Below are 22,322 nucleotides of genomic sequence, written 5' to 3'. Positions count from 1 at the left end.
GTTTTGGGGACAGAGCAGTTTTCAGATCCCTGGATAAAGAGTAATTTGTTGCTTTTCTTCCTGTCCCCAGTAATTCCAAGTGGTTTTGTTTTTAAAGTTCATTTATTTACTTCTTGCATGAGTGAGAGAGGCGGGGTGAGGGGGATAGAAAGAAAGAAAAAGAGACAGACGGACAACACTCCTAACAGGGTGTTGATGACTACTGCAGTCCATCCCCAGCCTTCAGTCAGCCCTGGCTCATGGGCAGGTGTGTGCCTGGCATACCCAGGGAGATCTCTGGACTTAACTGGGAACCTTTCCATGTGGACTGTCTCATGGAACATTGCATTTTACCACCATTCCACCGTCTGGCCCCAGGAAGGTTTTTTAATTGGTAAAGGATCGTGGCTGAAGGAGGTAGGGAATCCAGAGAGCAGATCCCAGACTGGCTAAGTGTGGCTTTTTGAGTCTGTAAAAAGATACAGTAGATTTCCGTCACCGATTGCAGTGTTTTAATAAAAGCTATTTAAGCTGCCGCCTTTGTGACTCTTAGAAAAATAGAGTGCAGTTGCAGTAGTGTTTTTGTTGTTTTGTTTTTAATAAAATATAAATGGAGCCAGGAGATGTCATGGTGGATAAGGTACTGGACTCCCACCCACAAGGCCAACTATGGTTTGACTCCTGAACCTGGAAGCTAGCTTTCTAATTCTCTCTCTCTCTCTCTCTCTCTCTCTCTCTCTCTCTCATGAGTGTATGTGCCCTATAGTAAATAAAATAGTAATAATGTTATTTTTAAAAATTAAATAAATCAGTCTTTTAAAAACAAAGTTAAAAGGTAGTGAGTAAGCTTGGTGTCTAGAGCCCACTTGCCTGGGATCTCATATTGGCGCCTTCATCTACTTGCTGCTTGGCCCTGGGCCTGTAACTTGGCTTCTGGGTGCCTCCTTTCAAAGGTGAAGCTAACTAATAGGGTTTCGATGAAGAGTAAAAGGTTCAGTTGTGGGAACTGTTTCAGTTCCTGGCGTTAGGCAGCTTAAGCAGCTGTTGCTGCAAACTGAAAATCAATAGATTTTTTTCTTTCTTTTCTCTTATTATTTTCTCCCAAACAGTCCAACCTGTTCCATTATTCAAGCATTTTTAGGAGTGGGACGTGGAATATTACATAGGTGAAAATGTCACTGGAGGGCTATAGGGTGGATTAGAGTTTGATTCCTTCTTGGTGAATAAACAAAAAACAAAAATTAAAACACTTGTTTCTGTTAAATTGCTGACTTCATGAAGAGCTATATCGCCTTTGTGCTGAATTTTTTAAAAAATTTCTATCTTCTTAATTTTAAGTCTTTAAATTCTGCAATTTTGGAGCCTATTCCATTGTTAGAAATTAATCCAGGGACCAGCAGTTAGCATAATGTCTATGTCGCTGGACTCCCATGTAGTTGACTGCGGTTCGAGTCCTGGACCCAGTGACTTAAACTCATGCCGGGTGCGTGTGCATGCATGCCCAGGATCCCAAGAGGAGAATGGAGAAGGGATTGCGGCGTGGTCATCCCTGCTGGGGGGTGATTGCTTGCTTTCTGTTTCTCTCTCTCTCTGTCTTTCTGGAGAGTGCATGCGCCCTGTAGCAAAAACCTCTCCAAAAAAAAAGAAAAGAAAAGAAAAGAAAGAAAAGAAATCAATCTGTGCTGCTTGTTTTATTCTGTATCATCTTTCTAAATGACCGTTAATATACACCTGCAAATATTTCTATGTCACAGGGCCAGCAGGTGGCATGATGGTTAAGGCGTCAGACTCGCACATGGCCAACTGTGGTTCAAATCCTGGACCTGGAGACTTGCTTTCTCACTTTCACTCTTTCTTTCTCTCTGTCTCTGGTCAAACTAAATAATAATAATAATAAATTTTAAAAATTAAATAATTATTAAAAAAATTTCTGTCACTTGCATGAGCAATTTAATGATTTGATGTAAACTCTTTCTTTATATTTCTTTTTTTTTTCAATTGCCAGAAGGCACACACATGAGAAAAAGAAAGAGAAAGCACCCCTGGTGAGATGTGGTCACAGTGTAATCCTTTCTCCTCCATTTCTTCATTCTATCAAGCTTTTGGGCGTGTGCTCACACATGTGCCCTGTATGTTTTCTAAGCCAGCAGGGCTGGTATTTGAACCGTGGTCAGTCACACGGGATCTGGCTCCCCATGCATAGGGCTTCACTGCTGTGCTCAGGGCTAGGCCTTCTGTGCCTTGTTTAGGCTGGACTTTGTTTGATATAGTATTAATTATTTGAGGCCTTAAAAATCCCAGTTTCAGGGGCTGGATCATAGCATAGTGCAACACAATGCTTTTCAGGCTTATCCATTTGAGGGGTCCCAGGCTTGTGTCTGGAGACTCCCCGTGTATGCCAGGCCCATGTGCGCCTTTGATCTGGGTCTGATGAGACGGGGAGTGGATCACAGAGTCAGAGCCCCATCGGGGATGTTGTTTCTGTGTGTGTGTGTCCATAGTACTGTGGACCACGCATCTTTAAGAGGTGAAAATTGATGAGAAGGATTTTTTTGTTTGCTTTTCATTAGGTTGACAAGGATGCTGAACTGGTGGCCCAGTGGAACTATTGCACTCTAAGTCAAGAGGTACTAAGACGACCCATAGTTGCCTGTGAACTTGGCAGGTAAGGTGCCTTTACTTAACCAAGACGAGTTCCCTGAATGATGCCGGAGAGAATTTTAAAGTGTAATCGTAGTTCTTGGTACATCATTTATGAATTATCCCAAGTAAATTTGTGAGGCGTATGTTGCCATTGTGTATCTCCGAACATGATTTTCCCCTTTCCTACGATTTGGTTTATTTAATTCCTGGTTTGCAGACGCAGGCTAGCAGGAGCTGAGTTACACACATACATGCACGAAGAAGCCCGTGGGGAACTTGGGTGGGCACCCTGGAGATGGTGTTCTATGTCCTGGGGATGCTGCTGCTCCGTCCCAGCCAGTTCTTTCAGCCAAGAATGTGGGTCTGGCAATTCCAGATCTTTGATTTTTATTTTTCAAGGGATGTTGAAAATATATACTTTTACGTTACATTTCCCAAATTTCAGAATCCCTGTTCAGATCTCACACTGCCAGTTTGCCACCTTCGATTTAAACCGGTTTCTCTGTGCGCTCTGGAAATCATTGAAAGAGTTAAATTTACTCCTTAGTAGTGCAGGCCATGTCTGTTACCAAGTGTAGACGGGCTTGGGTTGTGCTCAGTTTGTTCTTCCTCCTCCAGCTATCCGAGGTTGTTGTTGCCCTCAGATTTTGACTGATCCTGTTTTTGCAGACTTTATAACAAAGATGCCATCATTGAGTTTCTGTTGGACAAATCTGCCGAAAAGGCTCTTGGGAAGGCAGCATCTCACATCAAAAGCATTAAGGTAAGATGTGATTCTGAAGGGCTCCCGCGACCTCAGCGGGTACGTTTTATCTTACAGAATTCACATGAGGTCACGTAACTCTTAAGCCAGGACTTTTTGTGTGCTTGCCATGTCTGTGTGTGCGAATGTGCTTTGAAAAGCCGTAGTGTGCTGAGTAAGCGTTGGGGGCTTTGTTGTTGTAGGTTAGACGCAGCTACTTGAATTTCGGATCTGGAAGACCCCCACAGTTAGAGATGTCATAGGGAGATCGCTGTTACATCATTGTGGGCACCTCCTACAGATTAGAAGTTCATTGGTACAGTTTTCACATAAAAGTAGAAAACAAATTTTTGGTTTGTGAAGAGGACAAGATCTTTAAAATATGGCCAGCAGAAAAAAATCAGAAAGATAGCGAGGAATTTCAGGACCGTCAGGCCCAGCCCTTCACCTTACTGCAAGTGGCTCGCTTCACGCCACAAGGCAGGTTCGTGGGGACTTGGGCCACGACCACATCCCGCGACTTCCAGTTTAGGTTTGGAGAGGTTTTTTTTAACTTTTTGTTTGTTTTTTGTTATTAGGCTTTTTGTTTGAATTCTTAAAATGATTACTGGGTATGTTCATTTCAGGTATTTTAATAATCCCGAAGAACAACTAGTTAATAGTGTTCTATAGAAATGATTGTTCTGATCTTAGTTACCTTTTACTAAAGATAATTCAGTCCTGAAAAACCCATAGACGCATAGATTATCTTACCAAAAAAAAATCAGTCATCATTGAAATTAATTCATATAATTCTATACTTAAAACACACATATAATATCCAGTTTTATGGCGTTGAACTTTTAACAAAAAATAAGTTAGAAACATCCAACACTAAGATGATGGAACACTAAAGAACAAAGGAAAGGGGAGCCGGCAGGTGGCGTGGTGGTTAAGAGCACTGGACTCCCACATGGCCGACCATGGTTCATGTCTCAGACCTGATGGCTTACTTTCCTTCTTTCCTTTTCTGGCCCTTTCCTCCCTCTCTTCCCTCTCTCTCTGCTTCAAATGCAAAAACAGAGGTGTTAAATCAAAGCCTTTGTGAAGTTGAAGTCTTGAAAATCTGAGTAGCTGTGCCTTGGAACATGATAGTATCTTCTGCCCATGACTTGCCAGGCCAAGGCTTTGCAGCTCTGACTCTGTTCTGCTGTGTAAAGATGGGGAACCGCCTCAGCAGGGTCAGCAGGGAGGTCGCACCTCCCTGGGTGGGACTAAAGCAAAGCTTTCTCCTAGTCGAGTGATTTTTGATGAGAGAGGTTACTTTTCTTTAAATAACAAAATATTTATAGAATATTTGTAAAGTAGCAGTTACATAGCTAATTTACTTGTTAGTTGGTGGATTTTTAATTTTTTTTTAAGAGAGATTTTTGCTATAGAGCGCATGCACTCACCAGAGAGACAGAAAGAGAAAGTGAGAAAACACCCCCTGGCGGGGACGGCCACACCACAGTCCCTTCTCCTCCTGGGATTTTGAGCACACATGCATGCACATGCACCTGGCATGAGTTTCAATCCTCTTTCAGGTCTGTCACTTGAACCATGGTCAGCCATGTTGGAGTTCAGTACCTTAACCACTACACTATCTGCCGCCCCCACTAGCTGGTAAATTTTTAAAAAAATTTTTATTGTTTTTAATTTAAAAAAAAAAAAAGATTTTTTACTATAGGGCATGTGTGCTTGCGCAAGAGACAGAGACAAAAAGTAAGAAATCACCCCCCGGGGGCATGGCTATGCCACAATTCCTTCTCCTCCATTCTCCTCTTGGGATTTTGAGCACACACTCACACGTGCCTAGTGTGAGTTTTAAGCCGCCAGGTCCAGGACTCGAACCACAGTGGACTACATGGGAGTCCAGGGACATAACCAACATGCCATCTGCTGGTCCCTAGTTGGTGAATTTTTAAAATCTTGTTTTCTGTAGAGTTTATGATTTAATTTTATGTGTGTGTTTCTTCATGAAAAGAAAAGTAAGAAGGAAGGATTTGGATGGGAAATTGAATGTTGAGTGTATTTTACATATAGAATTATATAAATTAATTTTAGTGATAATTGAATTTTTCAGGTAAGATATTCCATGCGACTGTGGGTTTTTCAGAGAACGCCAGTTTCTCTGCCCATGTACCTGGTTGTTAGGGCTAACGACTCATTTATCTAACAAGTTCTCACATTTTCATGGTATTCCCCAGAATGTGACAGAACTGAAGCTTTCTGACAATCCCGCCTGGGAAGGGGATAAAGGAAACACGAAAGGTGACAAGCATGATGACCTCCAGCGGGCACGCTTCATCTGCCCCGTGGTGGGCCTGGAGATGAATGGCCGGCACAGGTCAGTCACGGGGGCCTGGCGAGGCGGGCCTGGGCTCGCTGGGGTTGTGCTGCAGCCCAGCGGCCACACGGTGTTCTTTATGGAATCCTTGGGTCGGGGTAGGCTGTGGGGACTGGGGCCCAGGGATGATTGCGTTCATCCCCATCAGCCATTTCTCTTTCTACCAGGACTTGCGAGTCCACTCAGCTTTGCTGTCTCTGGCCCTCTGTTCTCCAGGCAGGAAACCTAAAGCAGTGGGATTGCTAGAACCTGCTTTGCTTTGGGTTTCCTCATGTGATGCTTATGATACCTGAGTTTGGTTATTTGAGCATCATCTCCTGTGGGACAGAAAGACAGTGCAAGTGTTTTTCACCAGACGTCCCGTCTCCTTGTAACTGCTAATATCGGTGCAGTGGCACCCAGCGTTTCCCATGGGTGCTTTATCAGTTGGCTCAAGGCCCAGCTGAAAATGAAAACTCAGCTTTGAAATTGTAGCTAACAAGTTCTTGGCTAGACCACCAGTAGTCTCAGGGTTGAAATGTGTGCAGCAAATATAAGTCACTTCTATTTTATTTTTAAAAAACACAACATAACTTTTTAGGTGCTGTCTGTTGCATGCCTCACTGTGCAAAAGCATTAAGCCCTTTCCCCACCATTTAGAAGTATCTTTAACAGCTGGTCGCTTAGACATCCTCTAGAATCTTCCACCTGACATGTAAAAGTGAAATACATTGTACTACTTTCATTCAGGAAAGGGAGGAAAGCATCTCAAGGGAAAAAAAAAAATTGCTGTGCTCTAAGCAGCCATCTTTCATCTTGAGTGTCCTGTCACATCTGTGCACGTCTAGGTAACGTGCTCCCAGTGGCCTCTCACATGCCAGGCAGCATGCTGTGTGTGGCCGACTACACCAGACAGCCTTGCTGCCTTTCTCCAAAATGGAATTACCTGGAGCTTCATGGATTGGGAGAGAAGTAACATCTAAGCCAGGGACTTCTGTGTTTCAAAAGAGTATGCTCTTTGGGACCAGCAGATGGTGCAACGGTTACATTGTTGGACTCCCACATAGTTGACTGCAGTTTGAGTCCCAGACCTGGCGCTTAAAACTCATGCTGGGCATACCGAGAATCCTGAGAGGAGAAGGGATTGCAGCTGGCCATTACCTCTGGTGGGTGATTTCTCGCTGGCTCACTCTCTCTGTCTCTGTCTTTTAGCAAGTGCATGTACTCTATAACAAAAATAATGAAAAGAGTATACTCTTTCAGATAATCTGAATTTAAACCATTTAGGGCTGTCTCTTAAACTCCATCATTGGGATCAAGCAGTAAGTATTCCAGTGAACTAAGTTCTTTCACTGAACCTTTTCACACTTATTTTTGTATTTTTCAATACTTACATGTGTATATATCAGTATATTGAGGTGAAAGTCACATTATGTAAAGTTATTGACCGTTTTGAGGTGTGCATTTCAGGGCATTTAGTATCTTCATGATGTCGTGCAGTCACCACCTCTGTCCGGTTGCTAAGCGTTTCTGTCTCCCTGAAGAAAACCTCTGCCCAGTCAGCATTTCCTCCCACCCCGGCCGTCACCCTCGGCCACCGCCTGCCTGCCCTCCGTCTCAGTGACTTCACCTCTTCTGGACGCTATCGATGACCAGAATCACAGGGCATGACCTTCGTGTCAGACTTCCTACTTCTTTGTAAAAACGCCGTGTTCACCCCAAAGGAGGAAGTAGGCAGAAACACTCCCCGATGGGTCTTGAGTAACTTACCTTTAGCCTGTGGCTCCGGTTGCGGCTTCTAGTTTTCTCCTGCCCATTTTTAGGTCAGACTCTTCTCCTTTTACTTGTACCCAATTTATTGCACTTTGCCTATTTGGGCTTTGTCCTGCTGTGGTCAGTACAGTCTCCACGCTCATAAACTGATTTTTTGGATTAGTTTGTACATTTAATAAGGTTGATATAGTAAAGATTTAAATATACAGAAAATAGAAGTAAATGTTACTAGTGGAATAAAAGCATAGACCTTTGTTTACAGAAAAATAATTTCTTTTTTTTAAGAATTATTTTATTTAATTTTATTTATTTTAATTTGACCAGAGAGGGACAGAGTGAGAGAGAGAGAGAAAGCAAGCTGCCAGATCCAGGACTCAAACCACAGTCGGCCTTGTGGGAGTGCAGCACTCTTAACCACCACGCCACCTGACGGCCCCCAAAAATAATTTCTTAATAATCAGTAACCATCCATAAAATAGATGTTTTCCACCCTAAACAACATTTTAATGACCTTAGTGCAGTGTTACTACTTGGGGTTTTGTTGGGGCAGTGTGCACCCGTCATGATCCCTGGGTAATAAGAGGGGATTTCTGTGGGTGGCATCTTTTGAAGAATATATAAAGTAAAATGTGAAAGTTCTTTCTGTCCCTCTCCCCCAAGTCTAGCCTCTAGTGATAGCATGATGGGTTACTTGGTATGTCCAGTCTCCCCCGCCACACCACACCCTGCATCCATGCTTCCCCTCACCTCTGCGGATAGATACAGAGTAGACATGCAGTCTTACCGAACAGTCATGGGGTTATAGTATACATAGTTTGTAACCTCTTTTTGTCTCCCTCACCATCCAATTTAACATGTCTTCATGACCTTGAATACAGATTTACCCTGTTCCTTTCAATACCTCTATGGTGGTCATAGTTTTTTTAACCACTCCCCTCTGGATGGAACATTTGAGTGGTTTCCTGCTTTTTCTTGTTCCAGAGCTGTAGTACACAATTTCATAAGTACACGTTTGTGCATGTGTACACTTGTGGGCGTGTTTTTAATAGGAGAAATTCCTTTTTTTTTTTTTTTAATTGCCAGAAGGTACATGTACTTGCCAGGAGAGACAGCGTCGGGGTGGAGAGGGAGAAAGCACCCTTAGTGTGTTTCTACTACAGTTCATTCTCCATTTCTCCGTCCCATCAGGATTTTGGTCATGCGTGCTCCTGTGCCCAGTGTGTTTTTCAAGCCATCAGGACTGAGATTTGAACCATGGTCAGCCATGTGAGGATCTAGTTCCCTTAACCACGAGGCTACAGAGTTAGCCATATAGGAGAAGTTCTTTATTTTTAAAGAATTATTTATTTTATTTATTCATTCATTTATTTTTTAATTTGACTACAGAGACACAGAGAGAGAAATTGGGAAAGCAAGCCACTGGGTCTGGGACTTGAACCGTGGTTGACCATGTGGGAATGTCCAGCTCCTTAACCACCACCACCCCTGCTGGTCCCCTGTATAGGGGAAATTATTTCTTTTTCTTTTTTTTTTAAGAGGTTTTTGCTATAGGGCACGTGTACTCGCCAGAAAGACGAGAGAGACAGAAAGAAAGCAAGAAATTACCCCCTAGGGGTGCAATCCCTTCTCCATTCTCCTCTCGGGATCTTGGGCATGCATGCACATACCGAGTGTGAGTTTAAGCCACCAGGATTGGGACTCAACTGTGATCGACTACTTGGGAGTCCAGCGACGAAGCCATTACGCCATCTGCTGGTCCCAGGAGAAATTCTTTAAAGTGTTACTTTAGTGGCCAGCAGGTGGCATGGAGTTAAGGCAGCTGGATCTCACATAGATGTCTTTGTAATTCGAGTCTCAGACCTGGCAGTTTGAAAATCATACTGGGCATGTGTGCGTGCGTGCCCAAAATCCTGAGAGGAGGCTGGAGGAGGAGGATTGCGGCTTGTCCATCCCCCCCGGGGGTGATTTCTCACTTTCCCTCTCTGTCTCTCTCTGTCTCTCTCTGACAAGTGTGCATGCTCTATGGCAAAACTGAAAAAAGGGATACTTTACTTCATATTGTCAAGTTATGCTCCTAACGTGTCATGTCATCTTGTACTCACAAATGAGCCTCTGCCCTCATACAGTCCCCAGCTGGATACCTTCAGTCTTTCTATTTATGGCCTGAAAGGTAAAAAATTATGTCATAGTTTTGGGAGGTATTTCTTTAGCCTTGAGGTTGACAATCTTATTATGTGTTTTGGCCTTTATATTTTTTCTTGTGAACTGAATGCCAATGCCCTTTGCCCATTTTTCTATTATGTTTACTGCTACTTTTTCTTTAAAGAGAGATATTTTTTGCTATAGGACACATGCACTCGCCAGACAGACAGAGAGACAGAAAGCGAGAAATCACCCCCCAGGGAGGATGGCCACGCTGCAATCTCTCATGCTCCATTCTCTTCTCAGAATTTTGGGCACATTCACCCAGCGTGAGTTTCAAGCTTCCAGGCCCAGGACATGCACCACGGTCAGCCATGTGGGAGTCTAGTGACAAACATTGTGCCATCTGCTGGTCCCTTTGTTTGCTACACCTGCCCCCCCACACACACACACACACCACCGCCACCGCCACCTTTTGGGGGAAGTTTTGGTATAGGGCACATGTGTGAGACAGAGAGAAAGAAAGTGAGAATTACCCCCTAGGGGGATGGCCACAATCCATTCTCCTCCATTCTCCTCTTGGGATCCTGGGCACGCACGCACACGTGCTCAGCATGAGTCTAAGCCACCGGGTCCGGCACTTGAACCATGGTCGACCACATGGGAGTCCAGTGACATAGCCATTACGCCAACTGCTGGTCTCTGCTACTGCTTTTTAAGACCCCTTTGAACATTCCCACAGTAAGCCCCAAATAACATATGTATTTTAAGTGTGTTCTTCCTGAATTCTTATTTGTCTTTAGATTTTTTATGCTTGTGGTTTTAGTTTTAATAACTTGTTAAAAATTATTGTGAACATAATATTTAAAAATGGAATTAAGCGTAACTTTTTATTTCCTGTTCTTCTGGGCCTTTGCGTAAGCTGAACATGTTAATTGGTAACATGCACGATCGTTTTTTAAGCCTTTGTTGATGTTGTCCTTCACATTGGATTCTTTCCCCAGGTTCTGCTTCCTTCGGTGCTGTGGGTGTGTGTTTTCTGAACGAGCCTTGAAAGAGATAAAAGCAGAAGTTTGTCACACCGTGAGTTCTTAACATACACTGTTTATTCTTCCTTGGTAGCTGAGGAAACCTGCTTAGGGTCCCAGCTTCTGTCAGTTAAATATCCTGAAGCTCTTTCTGAAACACAAGTCTGACAAGCTGCCTCTCTGCTGGAAACCCTCCCTTAGCTCTCCATTGCTGCGAGTATAAACTCAGCCAGCCTCTTGACACCTGGCTGCTGTCTGCCTGCCAGGCCGGGCCACAGTGAACTGCTGGTGCATGCGCCTCTGTCTTCGTGCTGGGTCCCTCCCCCGACCTCCAGCCTGGAGGGCCCTCTCTCCCGAGTCTTAGTTCAGGGATCTCACTTCCTCTGCATCCTTACTGCTAAACCTCCTGTTCTCTCTCGTCTGTCATCAGAATGTAAGAGTGTATTTACGAATCTGTTTCCCCACTGGGCTGTGGGCTTTCGAGGGCAGGGAAGGAGGCTTGTTCAGCTTTCCCACGTTGTTGTCTTTGGGCACATCCAGGCTCTCGGTAAGTGCTCACCGGGTGAGCCGGTGACTGGATAGAGAGCTCCCTGCAGCTAGCTCACGGCTCACGGCTCACGGCTCACGGCTCAGTCTTGCAGGTCAGTCGTCCTCGCCCCACAGAGCTGCCACCGCAGCCCAGAGTGTCATGTCCGGGCCGCTCTGGCCCAGGGAAAGCCTGGCGTTACTGTAGTGTCATGGGTGCCAAGAGCTCCCGTATCTCACCTCGGCCTGGACATCATCGCACTCCCCCACCCCCGCCGGGTGCTTTCTCCCTGTCGTGAGTTACTCTTGCCGTCAGCAGCTCTCATTGAGCAGTTCCTGTCCTGGGCGGCGTTTGCTGGGATTTCATCGTGAGTGAGATTCACAAGGGTCCTTGCCCGGTCAGAGGACGTTAACTATCCATTCACAGGACGTCGTCTCCTCTGTGTGCTTTGAGGAGAACGTCTTCGTTTGGTCCTAGTATTTTTTTGAGAGAGTGTTTTGTTAAAGGGCGCATGTGCTACTGTAGAGACAGACAGAAAGTCAGACATCACCCCTAGGGGTGATAGCCATGTCACAGTCCCTTCTCCTCCATTCTTCTCGGGATTTTGGACACATGCACACACACCTCGTGTGAGTTTCAAGCCGCAGGGTCCGATGTTTGAACCATGGTTGACTACATGGGATACAGCAGCTTAACCACTATGCCACCTGCTGGCCCCACTCCTAGTATATTATTAATATGTGCCTTGGCATTCATTCACCACCTAGAGAAAGAAAGAGACACAGAACACAGACCTAAGCCCAGAGCTTTGGCAAGATGGAACCAGACTCTTGTATTCTCTGAAGGTTAAATGGTTACTTTGTATTTCTGGCAGAGGGGACTGTTTTGATACTTGTGGTATGAATATAAAGTTAACTGTTAAATTTAAGTAGAAAGAGTGGGCAGATTTATAGAAAAATGCTAAGATACCAACAGCCTAGGTACCGGAAGGGAGGTCTATAAAACTGGGAAGCAGTGGTATGCGTGGTGCAGGGTATGCGTGGTGCAGGGCTGCGTGGTGTGGGGCGGTGGGGAGCAGGAGGAGAGAGGGTGCAGCTGCGAGGCGGGGCCTATCAGGACCACTGGGGTGGGGACGTGGGGACGGGAGCAGGGAGAGCGACTGGAGATGTCTGTCAGACAGGGGCTGTGAAGCCTGAGTCAAGGCTGCAGGGCAGGCCAGTTGGAGCGGCAGGGAGCTGGCAGGAGAGACCTGTGCGGGGTGCAGAGAGAAGGCTGGCAGGAGCAAGCGTGGGGCAGCAGGTGGGGGAGGAGCCGAGCAGAGCAGCCCTGTGAGGGAGAGGGACTCCTGCCGGTGGGAGAGGAGCTCCGTGTGTCTCCATGTCAGACGTGCGTGCTGCAGTGACGGTGCAGGGGGGCACATCTGTACGTCGCTCAGCAGCCCCCCTGAGGCTCCATTGAGAAGGTGGGGAATGGAGCTGCAGCTGAGGACAGAAGCCAGGTGGCCTATGCCCGAGGTTCCCCCACACGGGCTGTGTTTGAGAATCAGACCTCCTGAATGAGACCTTCAGGGTGGCTGTAGACGTGCCTGGATTTCTAGTTTTGAGAAGTGCCCGGAATGATTCTTGTGGCAACCAGCTTTGGGGAGAGGCGTGCCAAGCTGAAGCAGTCCAGCTTTACCCTTTCCTTGGTACGGATGTGTGGGGCTGCTGTCCCTCGGCCCCGGCCCCAGCCAGCCCGGAACGTCAGTGTTCGAACCACGCCACCGTGTGTGCGCAGCAGCGCCGTCTGCCCAGGGCCTCACAGGGAAGTTGGCTCTATGGAAATACAGCACTGCAGGGGAACTCTGAGGTCACGCTGTGGGTGGCTGGGGGATTTAACTGAAAGCTAGGGAACTGTCGTTATGTGTACCTTGAGCACTTCAAAAGAAGGGAAGCAAGCAGGAGGAAAGGGGATCCTGGCTCTCAGATTGCACAGGGGAAGTGGAGGCCAGGGCATGGCGAGAACCCAGCGCTTCCCGTTTCCTCACAGAGGCTGGGTGGCTGCTGAAACCTCCCGCAGTGAAGGTAGGACACGGGCCAATTCAGGAGGACCTTAGGGAGAAAATGTCCTTAAAAACGAAGCAGTTGCAGAAGGACAAGATGGTAAGTGCCCTTCACGTCTGGGACAGACGCGGAAGCTGCCCCACGTGGCCGGGTGAGTGCCCCGTGTGTGAGTTTGCGGGGCTGCTGAGACGAGGGCCACAGCCGGGCATGCTCCACCAGCGTTGTCCCGGTCTGGAGACGACAAGTCCAAAGCTAAGGTGACAGCAGGGCTGGTTCTGAGGGCTGTGAAGAAGGGTCCATCCCACGCCTTCTCTTGGCTTGGCTCTGGCCTTCTTCCCCCACTCCCTCCACCCCACCATGTCTCTCTGAGTCCCAGCTTCCCTTCAGACACAGTCATGCTGGCCTGGCACCCACTCTCAGGCCTCATCGTAGCTAACTACATCCGCAGCAACCCTGTCTCCCGGTGAGATCGCATTTGGAGGAAGCAGGGATTGAAACTTCAGTGTAGGAACTTTGGGGAAACACAGTTGATTCAACCCGTAATACTGCACAGTTGGAAACTAGAGCAGGGGCGGTGGGAGACCAGCCGTTCATTCCTACACCCGCGGGAGAGGCCCCGCTCCTTGGTGCCACCTTGCACCTCGCACGCCAGCTCTGCCTTGAGAGAGTCCCTTCACCTCTCTGGGCCTTGGGATTGAGTACATGGAATGAAGGGATTACTGTGAACGCGCAGGTGCTTCCCATTAGACCCGGAGTTCTTTTTTACAGAGCTTTTTGCTGTAGGGCACGTGTGCTAGCAAGAAAGAAAGACAGAGAGACAGAATGCAAGAGATCACTCCCCAGGGGTTGTGGCCATGCCACAGTTCCTTCTCCTCTTCTCCTCTCAGGATCTTGGGCATGCATGCACATGTGTCTGCTTGAGTTTAAGCTGCCAGGTCTGGGAATCGAACCACAGTCAATTACATGCAAGTCCAGCGACATAGCCATTACGCCAACTGCTGGTCCTGATCTGAAATTCTAAACTTAGACTTTTAAATGAGGAAGTAAGTTAAATGATAGATCCATATACTGTTATCAGGAATCTAACTCCATTTTCTATTTTTCTAATTAGCTGCAAGGTCTGGGAATCGAACCACAGTCAATTACATGCAAGTCCAGCGACATAGCCATTACGCCAACTGCTGGTCCTGATCTGAAATTCTAAACTTAGACTTTTAAATGAGGAAGTAAGTTAAATGATAGATCCATATACTGTTATCAGGAATCTAACTCCATTTTCTATTTTTCTAATTTCCCTTTTTGCCAGAGGGCATATGTACTCTTCCAGAGAGAGACAGAGGGGGAGAGTAACCCCCTCCCACATTTTCTGTTCTTTTTCTCCATCCCATGAGGATTTTAGGCACACATGGACACGTGCCTGGCATGTTTTTTCTCCAAGCTGCCAGGGCTGGGATTTGAACCATGATCAGTCATGTGGGGTCTGACTTCCTTAACCACTGGACCAAAGTACCAAACCTTAACCTCCAGTTTCTAAGAGAAATAAACTAGACAGTGAAAGACAAGCACTGGGGACCAGCAGGTGGCATGGTGGTTAGGGTACTGAACTCACACATAGCTGACTGCAGTTTGAGTCCCAGACCTGGTGACTTGCTTTCTCCTTTTCCCTCTCTCTCTCTCTGGTCAAGTTAAATAATAATAAATAAAATAATCCTTAACACACACACACACACACACACACACACACACACACACTGTATGTCCCCATTCAGTGTATCCCAAATGCCTGCACTGCGTGGCAGAAATAGAAACACTTGGAGACGTTAAAAGTAGAAAGGACAGGACCAGCAGATGGGATGATGCTTATGTCACTAGACTCCCAAGTAGTGGACTGCAGTTGAGTCCTGGACCTGGCAGCCTAAAATTCCCACTGGGTGTATGTGCGTGCAGGCCTAAAGAGGAGAATGGAGGAAAATGGATAACGGCGTGGCCATCCTCCCTAGGGGTATTTTGCTTTCTGTCTCTAGCAAGCACATGTGCCCAAGAACAAAAATCTCTTGAAAAAACAAAACAAAACAAAACAAAAAAACAACAACAACAAAAGGAAGAAAAAGTAGAGTGAACTGTGGATATCTGAGATTGTTTGGGACAGGAGTGGGTTGTTTCTTAAGTGTAGTATTACTAAGTATGTGGATCAGTGTTGGCTAACTGCTATGAAAAACAACCCCAAAGTACTGGGGGGGTCATTCAGTAAAAGTTGGGTTGAGTAGCTTTCCTCCAAGGGTACCTCCAAGATACAAGGGTCCTGCTGTCGCCTGACTCTGGCTTGGGGCACTCGCCGTTCAGTTAAATGGTGGGAAGAGAGCGGAGAGCTCCTCTGGTAGGAGGTTTGTGTGGCCCAGGTCTGGGTGGGGTACTTCAGTTCTGCCCACGCCATTGGTCAGAACTCAGCTACATGGCCATGCCTACATGCAGGGGAGCCTGGGACGTGCCGGCTAGCAGGATGCCCAGAAAGAAGAGGGGAGCTCAAGCCGTCTCTGCCAGACCAAAGCAGGAGTGGTGGTGTAGTTTCAGAAAAGAAGTGAGTGCAGTTTCAGACGTTAGCTAGCTAGAACTTAGCTAACGGTGGAAATGTAGGGAACCCTGTGCCGTGAGACTGTATCAGTAACCTCTGTGGTATTTGGGGCATGCACCTTCTCTGCTCTTCAGCCAGGAGTTCACCATGTCCAGTTTTTCAGTTCACTAGAAGAGACTTGAGGGTGTGAAACAGCTCTGGTTCCGTGTTCTGAACGACGGCATACACACTTGATTTCCTGAACAGGGTCCAAAGAGAGGTAGTTGCTAGGTTTTTTTGTTTTTCCTATAAACAAATCACTAGCCAAAAAATTAATTGTATTCCCCATTGTGCTCTTTGCTCCTTGTAATAAGAAAAACACGGGAGTAATTACAGGTTGCAACAGAAATGATGAGCTTATTACTCAAAACATGACCCAGGACCTGCAGTAGGGACATCGCCCCAGACACTTTGTTTATTTTTTAAGAAGTGCAGATTTCCAGGCCCCACCCAGACCTGTGAAATAGACCTGCATTTTAACAAGGTCTCCAGGTGCTTCATCTGCCCAGTGGGATGTGAGAAGCGCCCACACGGTCCGAGGGCAGCAGTCGCATCCAACTTGCTAGCTTTCTGGCTCCCTCCCTTCAGGCTTTGCAGGTAGATGAATGAGGGGTGTCAGTGTTTTAAAGTCAGGTGCTGTTTTTATTTTAATATTCTTTCAGGAGAGGTGACCATTGACGGTAGAGAAGGGCCTGTCTTCAGAGCAGCCAGCTGGTTCTGACCCAGGCTTTGGCCCCCAGGCTGTTAAAGCTTCTGCTGCCTTTGTGGTCTGTGAAGCCTCAGCGAGCTGCGTAATGCACAGCACCAGTGGCCGTCAGCTTGGGTAAAGGAAAGTCTAGCAGAGTGAGCAGAGGCATTCTGCTCCCAGAGAGCTCGAGGTGTGATCTCAGGGTCCCCTGTACCGTGGGTGACCTCGGCAGTGTCTGCACAGTCCCAGCATGTGAGCTAATGCTATTTTATGTCACAAATACACACCGAGTCTGATTCAGGCTAGAGAGAGCATCTGCTTGTGTCTGCCCTAACACTCACTGGCAGTGCCGCCCCACCCCCGGTCCTCCTGGCCACGGCCTCCCCTCCCTCGCTCCCCACACTCCGCTAAAGCCCAAATCCCGGGGCTGCTGCATTCCAGTGTGTCTTTGGAGGACTTTTCTTTTTGCTATAGGGTGTGTGTGTTCACCAGAGATGGGGGCGGTGACCACACCGCAGGCCCTTCTGTCTCCCCTCGGGACTTTGGGCACACAGGTACGTGCGCCTGGTACATGCACCCAGCATGTCTTTTATGCCACCAGGTCTGGGACTCAGACTGCTTTAAGTACCATGCCACCCGCTGGCCCCAGGGTGCTTTTATTATTTTAATGTGATGGTGCTGTCACCGAGATGGTTTGTTCAGGACCCTTCCCTCATGGTGCTGAACATGTGGGGGTCAGGTGTGTGTTTGGGTTCGCGCTTCTTTGTAAGGGGGAAGGTGCTACCTGTAGGGCCTGGGCAGGAGGTTCTGTTGACTGCCTGAGCCTCAGTTTCCCCATCTGAAAAAAGAGGGACGTAACACTCAGTGACACTTGGCACACTCGGGCCTGGCAGCAGCCTGTGGGCAGGGACAGCTGTGTGGCCCCTCCTCATAGTGTCTGGCCCCGCTCCAGGGAAGTGAAGACAGGCTGCGTTTCAGGTACCTTGGAAGATGGAAGCTTTTTTTTTTTTTTTGAGGGGGGTTTACACTCATTCGTAGTGAACTGTTACAAGAAAAAGAGGAATAATTGCACTAAATCTGAGCTTTCTGGACAGGCAGGGTGCAGGGGTTTGGGCCTGGGGGAGCGTGGTGCTTGCCCGCAAGCACGTGCAGGAAAGCCAGCCATGCGGTCCCAGGACAGTGGCATTCTTCTCTCTGATGTCTGACATTTTCATGGGGTGCTCTCCTTGGAACTACGTATCTAAGGGAAGGGATGTTTCTTACAGACGGATTTGGATGTCCTGTGGCTCGCTTCACCCTGGTTTGTGCTGTCTGCCTTCAGAGGCTCCTCTCCTGCCGTCCTGCCATCCTGCCTCGCACTTACTGGTGCCGCATCACTGACCGTCAGCGGACTTGGTTCTATTTCGTGTTGGGAAGCTTCAGGTTACTGAGTCGGTTATACTTCGCCTTTGAATTACATGTTCATTTGCTTAGATTCCTCTCCTGCAGTTCCTGCTTTTCCTTTCCCTTCACTTGTGCTATTTAATAGTTGTACACCTCAGTCTCAGATGATGTGCTGAACTCCCTTAGAGAGAGGATCTGTGAAGTTCTCAACAGTAACCATCCTGGACACGAAGGGAGGAGACCTGGTCCTAGACCACCCAAGCTGGGACCTGTGCTGCTGCTCGTGGCAGCCCCAGGCCAGAACTGTAAAACTAAATTCAAATTGAGCTTCAGTTCCTGGTCCCACTCGCCGCATTTCCCGCGCCCGGCAGTCCCTGAGGTGCGGCTAGTGATGTGCAGCTAGGTGAGGGACAGGGCGCGAGGGACAGCACAGAACTGCCGGCTCTCAGGGCAGCTCCTGAGGACACTGTGTTTTCCCTTCCAGGTTCATTTTATCTCACCCAAAGAAATGGGCTCCGCTCTTTCTGGATTGCCAGAATGACTTTTCCTTATTCTCAGCCAGCCAGGATTGCTCCTGATGAGCATCTTTTCATTTTCAGTGGGAGTTTGTTCTTCTTATCTTTTAAACTCCAGAGGGTGCACACGAGCGACAGTGAGAGCGTGGGCGCGCCCCAGCAGGCCCCGTCACGCCTTAGTCCTTGTCCTCTAGTTGTCCGTCCGGACGGGACCCTGGGCACATGTCCATGCCAGGCGTGTTTTCAAGACTGCCGGCTGGGACTTAAACCCTGGTTTGCCACGTGGATTCCACCTTCCTCTGTGCAGTGCTAAGCACCACACTGCGGGGCTGGACATGGAGGTTTGTTTTGTTTTTGTTCCTTCCCAGGTGTGCACATGTACTCACTTAAGAGAGAGAGACAGAGAGACAGACAGAGACAGAGAGCAGCCCCAGGTGGAGCATTCATCTCATCAGAATTCGGGGGCACACACCCACACACCTAATGTGTGTTTCAAGCCTCTAGAACCAGGATTTGGACACAGTCAACTATGAGATCCAGCTCCCTCTGCATAGGACTCAACTCCTGCACTACGGGGGCAGCCCAGGGGGTTAGTCTTTTATTGGCATCTCCTATGCTGAAGTAGCCAGGCCTTCAAAACGTTGTTGTAGCGTGCGGTATTCTTACTCCTGCGGGAACTGGGCTCTCAGTGCTTGGAAAGGTGGGTCTACAGCACGTTTGTACCTAAGCAGTTGGTCTTCCTGGTACCTTGAGTTTTTTCTCCATTTTTTCCCCCAAAGCTGTAATAAGGGCATATAATTGATAATAATGGTTTGTCGGTGGCTTGTTTCTCAGCTCATTTTAGGGCTAATGTGTACCAAGGAGTCATTTTTCTTCCTGTCTGATTGCCTGTGCCCGTGTTTCAGGTCAGGGAAGCAGAGGGCATGGTGAGGAACGTGAGCACTCCCTAGCAGTTCAGCTCATGTTAAAATGGCTTTGCTGTCGGAAGTGCCAGTGGGGTTCTGTGGGAACTTCTGCCTGCCCCAGGACTCTAAGTCTGTGCCACCTCTCTAAGCACAGGACCACCAGGGGCTCTGCGGAGGGCTCAAATTTGCTGGCAAACAACGAAGGTGACTGGATGATCCAGGGCAGGTCTCCTGGTCCGAACACACAGGCATCTTGGACATAGTGGCCTGTAAGAAAGAAACGCAAAAGCTGAGCCGTGGTCCCCACCAGCTTGTCCGTGCAGAACGGCGGTGTGCGCTTCTCATGCTGCCCGTGCACCTCTGTGCCGCAGTGCGGGTCGGGTGCCCGTGCCTGCTCTGGCGGGACGTCCACCTGCAGTTCTGACTTTATGGTGGAGAGGGAGGTTTTCACCCTGCCTGCTCATGGTTTCTAAAATGTGCGATGGCTGCCCGAGTGCCCGTGTGGAATTCTAGCTAGCCCCCCACACACAGGAGAGGCGCAGTGGTTCAGATGGATCCCAGGTTCATGAGCTTTCAGGCCTTTTCCTCGGTTGTGGGTGTAAACTAGTCATAGCTTCTGTCAGTCAGGGTTTCAGAGTGAGTGATGGATATGAACATAACTGATCAAAATGGGGATCCCAGTCAGGAGCCAGTGCCGACTAGACTCCTTGGAGACATACTCGGCCCACTTTCTGTGCCCACACGGCTTTTGCCCTCTCTACTGTCTTCAGTACTCACGGCCACACTGTGGGGTAGTTTCTGCTGTATCCCCCTCATCTGCAGGTGAGGGACAGACTTGGAGGGCTGGGGTGTCAGGGTCTGTGAGGGAGGGTCTGGGCTCTTGGGCTCCTTGCAGTCTCTCTGCCCAGCTCCTGCCTGCTCTCTCCCCACGCCAGCTCAGTGATCCTACTTCTGAAAACTTGTCTTAAGGAGATACTGTTTATAAAGAGAGTTGCATGCCCCAACACTCTCTCGTTTGAAAGACTGAAGAAACAATCGGAAGGCACTTTTCTGCTGTTGAGCAGGTGCTCATCTCCAGAAAGGGCCCGGAACAGGCAGGTGGTGAGCGTGGTCTAAGTGCCAGCTGGTACCTTTTTGGTAGGGTTTGCACCTGGTAGATATTCTCCATCCAGGAACAGAATCTCATAGAGTTACATCTAACCAGTTGAAAATTATAAATAAAAAGACAAGCAGTATAGGAAAATGTAGGCCCTAAGTGAGAAACGAGTGGATCAGGGTCCAGCAGATGGCATATTGGTTAGGTCGCTGGACTCCCACAAAGTCGATCGCAGTTTGAGTCCTGGACCCGGTGGCTGAAACTCACGGATGGGCGCATGTGTGTGTGTGTGCCCAGGATCCTGAGAGAGGAGAAGAGAGGAGAAGGGATTGTAGTGTGGCCATCGCCCCCGGGGAGTGATTTCTTGCTTTTTTTCTTTCTGGTGAGCACATGCGCCCTATAGCAAAAAAATCTCTCTTAAAAAAAGAGAGAGAAAAATGAATCAACTACATCTGATGAGACCTGTGTAACCAATTGAGTTACATTTGGGTCTAACTGGAAGAGACCCCAGTGCATTCGAACTTTTTCCGGGTTGTGGTAATGCCGTTGGGGTGATTAGAAATAAATGGGCTCTGTGGTGCTGATACCATGGGATAGCTGTCATGCGTGTGTGGAGGGAGGCTGTGCGCTGGCCCAGTGTCGTGGCGGCCAGCAGCTGTGCCTGGTTCAAGACCCTGCTCCACCACTTGCCCCAAGTTTGCTTCTGCAAGCCGGAGTTTCTCATCTGTACAGGGTGAACGGTCATGCTTTCTACCTGGGGGTCCTTGTACAGATTAAGTGCAGGCCTGGAGCAGGGCTCCGGAAGGTTTCCCACCATCCCTGTGCCAGCGCTGGGCCTGTCAGTGCCGACCACGTGCTGGCTGTGGGTGGCCGTGTTGCTGCTCCCCTGTGAGGACAGCGCATGCACTGGGGCGAGTACTGGGAGGGCCTTCTGCGGGGTTCGCTTTAGGGAACAATGGCTGCGTTAGAATGTACGGTGACTAGGCTTTTTCAGGCCCCACTGGGACAGTCACGTTGCCACTAGAAGGATTCCGGACCATCCCTTTCTTACCGGCAGCCCCTCATGGCGTTCTCCCACCCCCCCCCCGGGCTTCCCTGCCACACCTCTCACCAAGCCTGAGCGCCTGCCTGTCTGAGCATTTACCCCTGGTCTGGCTTCCCCAGTGGGCAGTGCCCCTGAGTTCCAGTTCGGAAGAGAGGGCAGAGATGCTGCCTACCAGTTGTCTGCCAGCTCATCACTGTCTGACCAGCTCCCGATCGAAACACTCGTACTTTGAAAAACTGCTTCACTAGAAAGTCCTCCAGCCCTGGAACCAGCAGTTAGGGTAATGGCTATGTCGCTGGACTCCCATGTAGTTGACCACGGTTCACGTCCCAGACTCGGTGGCTTAAAACTCACGCCGGGCGCATGTGCGTGCGTGCCCAAGATCCCGAGAGGAGAATGGAGGAGAAGGGATTGTGGCGTGGCCCCCCCACCTGGGGGGTGATTTCTCGCTTTCTGTCTCTCTGTCTCTCTCTGTCTGTCTGGCGAGTGTACGCGCCCTATAGCAAAAACCTCTCAAAAAAAACAAAGTTCCTCCAGCCCTCTGACCCCAGTGGCTGGGCTGGGGGCAGCGGCGTGAATTCCTCAGCTGTGAGCTGTCCTGTATGTGAATCGACATTTTAAACATTTTTCTATAACTGCTTTATTTTGGGCAAGTCTTTTAAATAGCTGGAAAACCAGGTGAACCTACTTTATTTTGCATGTCTCGTCTACTGTACTCAAACCCCAGGGCCATACCCAAATGCACAATTAAAATTAGTCATCGGATCTCCGTGCCATCCTAGCCTGGAGGCCAAGCAGCTGCTTGTGGACAGATGCGGGGCCGGCTGTGTGTGCGGGGCGGGGGTCTGGCCCCGCCA

At 48.3% G+C, this 22,322-nt stretch overlaps 2 protein-coding genes across 2 annotated transcripts in view; one reads left to right on the top strand and one right to left on the bottom strand.

The window, feature by feature from the left end:
- Nucleotides 1–22,322, top strand: part of RTF2 (replication termination factor 2) — a 69,671-nt gene that overhangs the window by 2,785 nt on the left and 44,564 nt on the right. Inside the window, exons 2-5 of the mRNA XM_006141885.3 lie at nucleotides 2,550–2,644; nucleotides 3,292–3,385; nucleotides 5,593–5,732; nucleotides 10,631–10,709. Of these exons, the coding sequence (XP_006141947.1) occupies nucleotides 2,550–2,644; nucleotides 3,292–3,385; nucleotides 5,593–5,732; nucleotides 10,631–10,709 (408 nt within the window). The remainder of the gene's footprint in view (nucleotides 1–2,549; nucleotides 2,645–3,291; nucleotides 3,386–5,592; nucleotides 5,733–10,630; nucleotides 10,710–22,322) is intronic.
- Nucleotides 18,838–22,322, bottom strand: part of LOC102502011 (beta-1,3-galactosyl-O-glycosyl-glycoprotein beta-1,6-N-acetylglucosaminyltransferase 7) — a 26,916-nt gene continuing 23,431 nt past the window's right edge. Inside the window, exon 3 of the mRNA XM_027766330.1 lies at nucleotides 18,838–19,591. Coding sequence (XP_027622131.1) covers nucleotides 19,374–19,591 — 218 coding nt within the window. The 3' untranslated portion in view covers nucleotides 18,838–19,373. The remainder of the gene's footprint in view (nucleotides 19,592–22,322) is intronic.

Source organism: Tupaia chinensis, unplaced genomic scaffold, assembly GCF_000334495.1.
Source record: "Tupaia chinensis unplaced genomic scaffold, TupChi_1.0 Scaffold000066_1, whole genome shotgun sequence".
Lineage (NCBI taxonomy): Eukaryota > Metazoa > Chordata > Mammalia > Scandentia > Tupaiidae > Tupaia > Tupaia belangeri.
The sequence above is the reverse complement of the archived record's forward strand: the minus strand, read 5'-3'. Positions and strand labels throughout refer to the sequence as shown.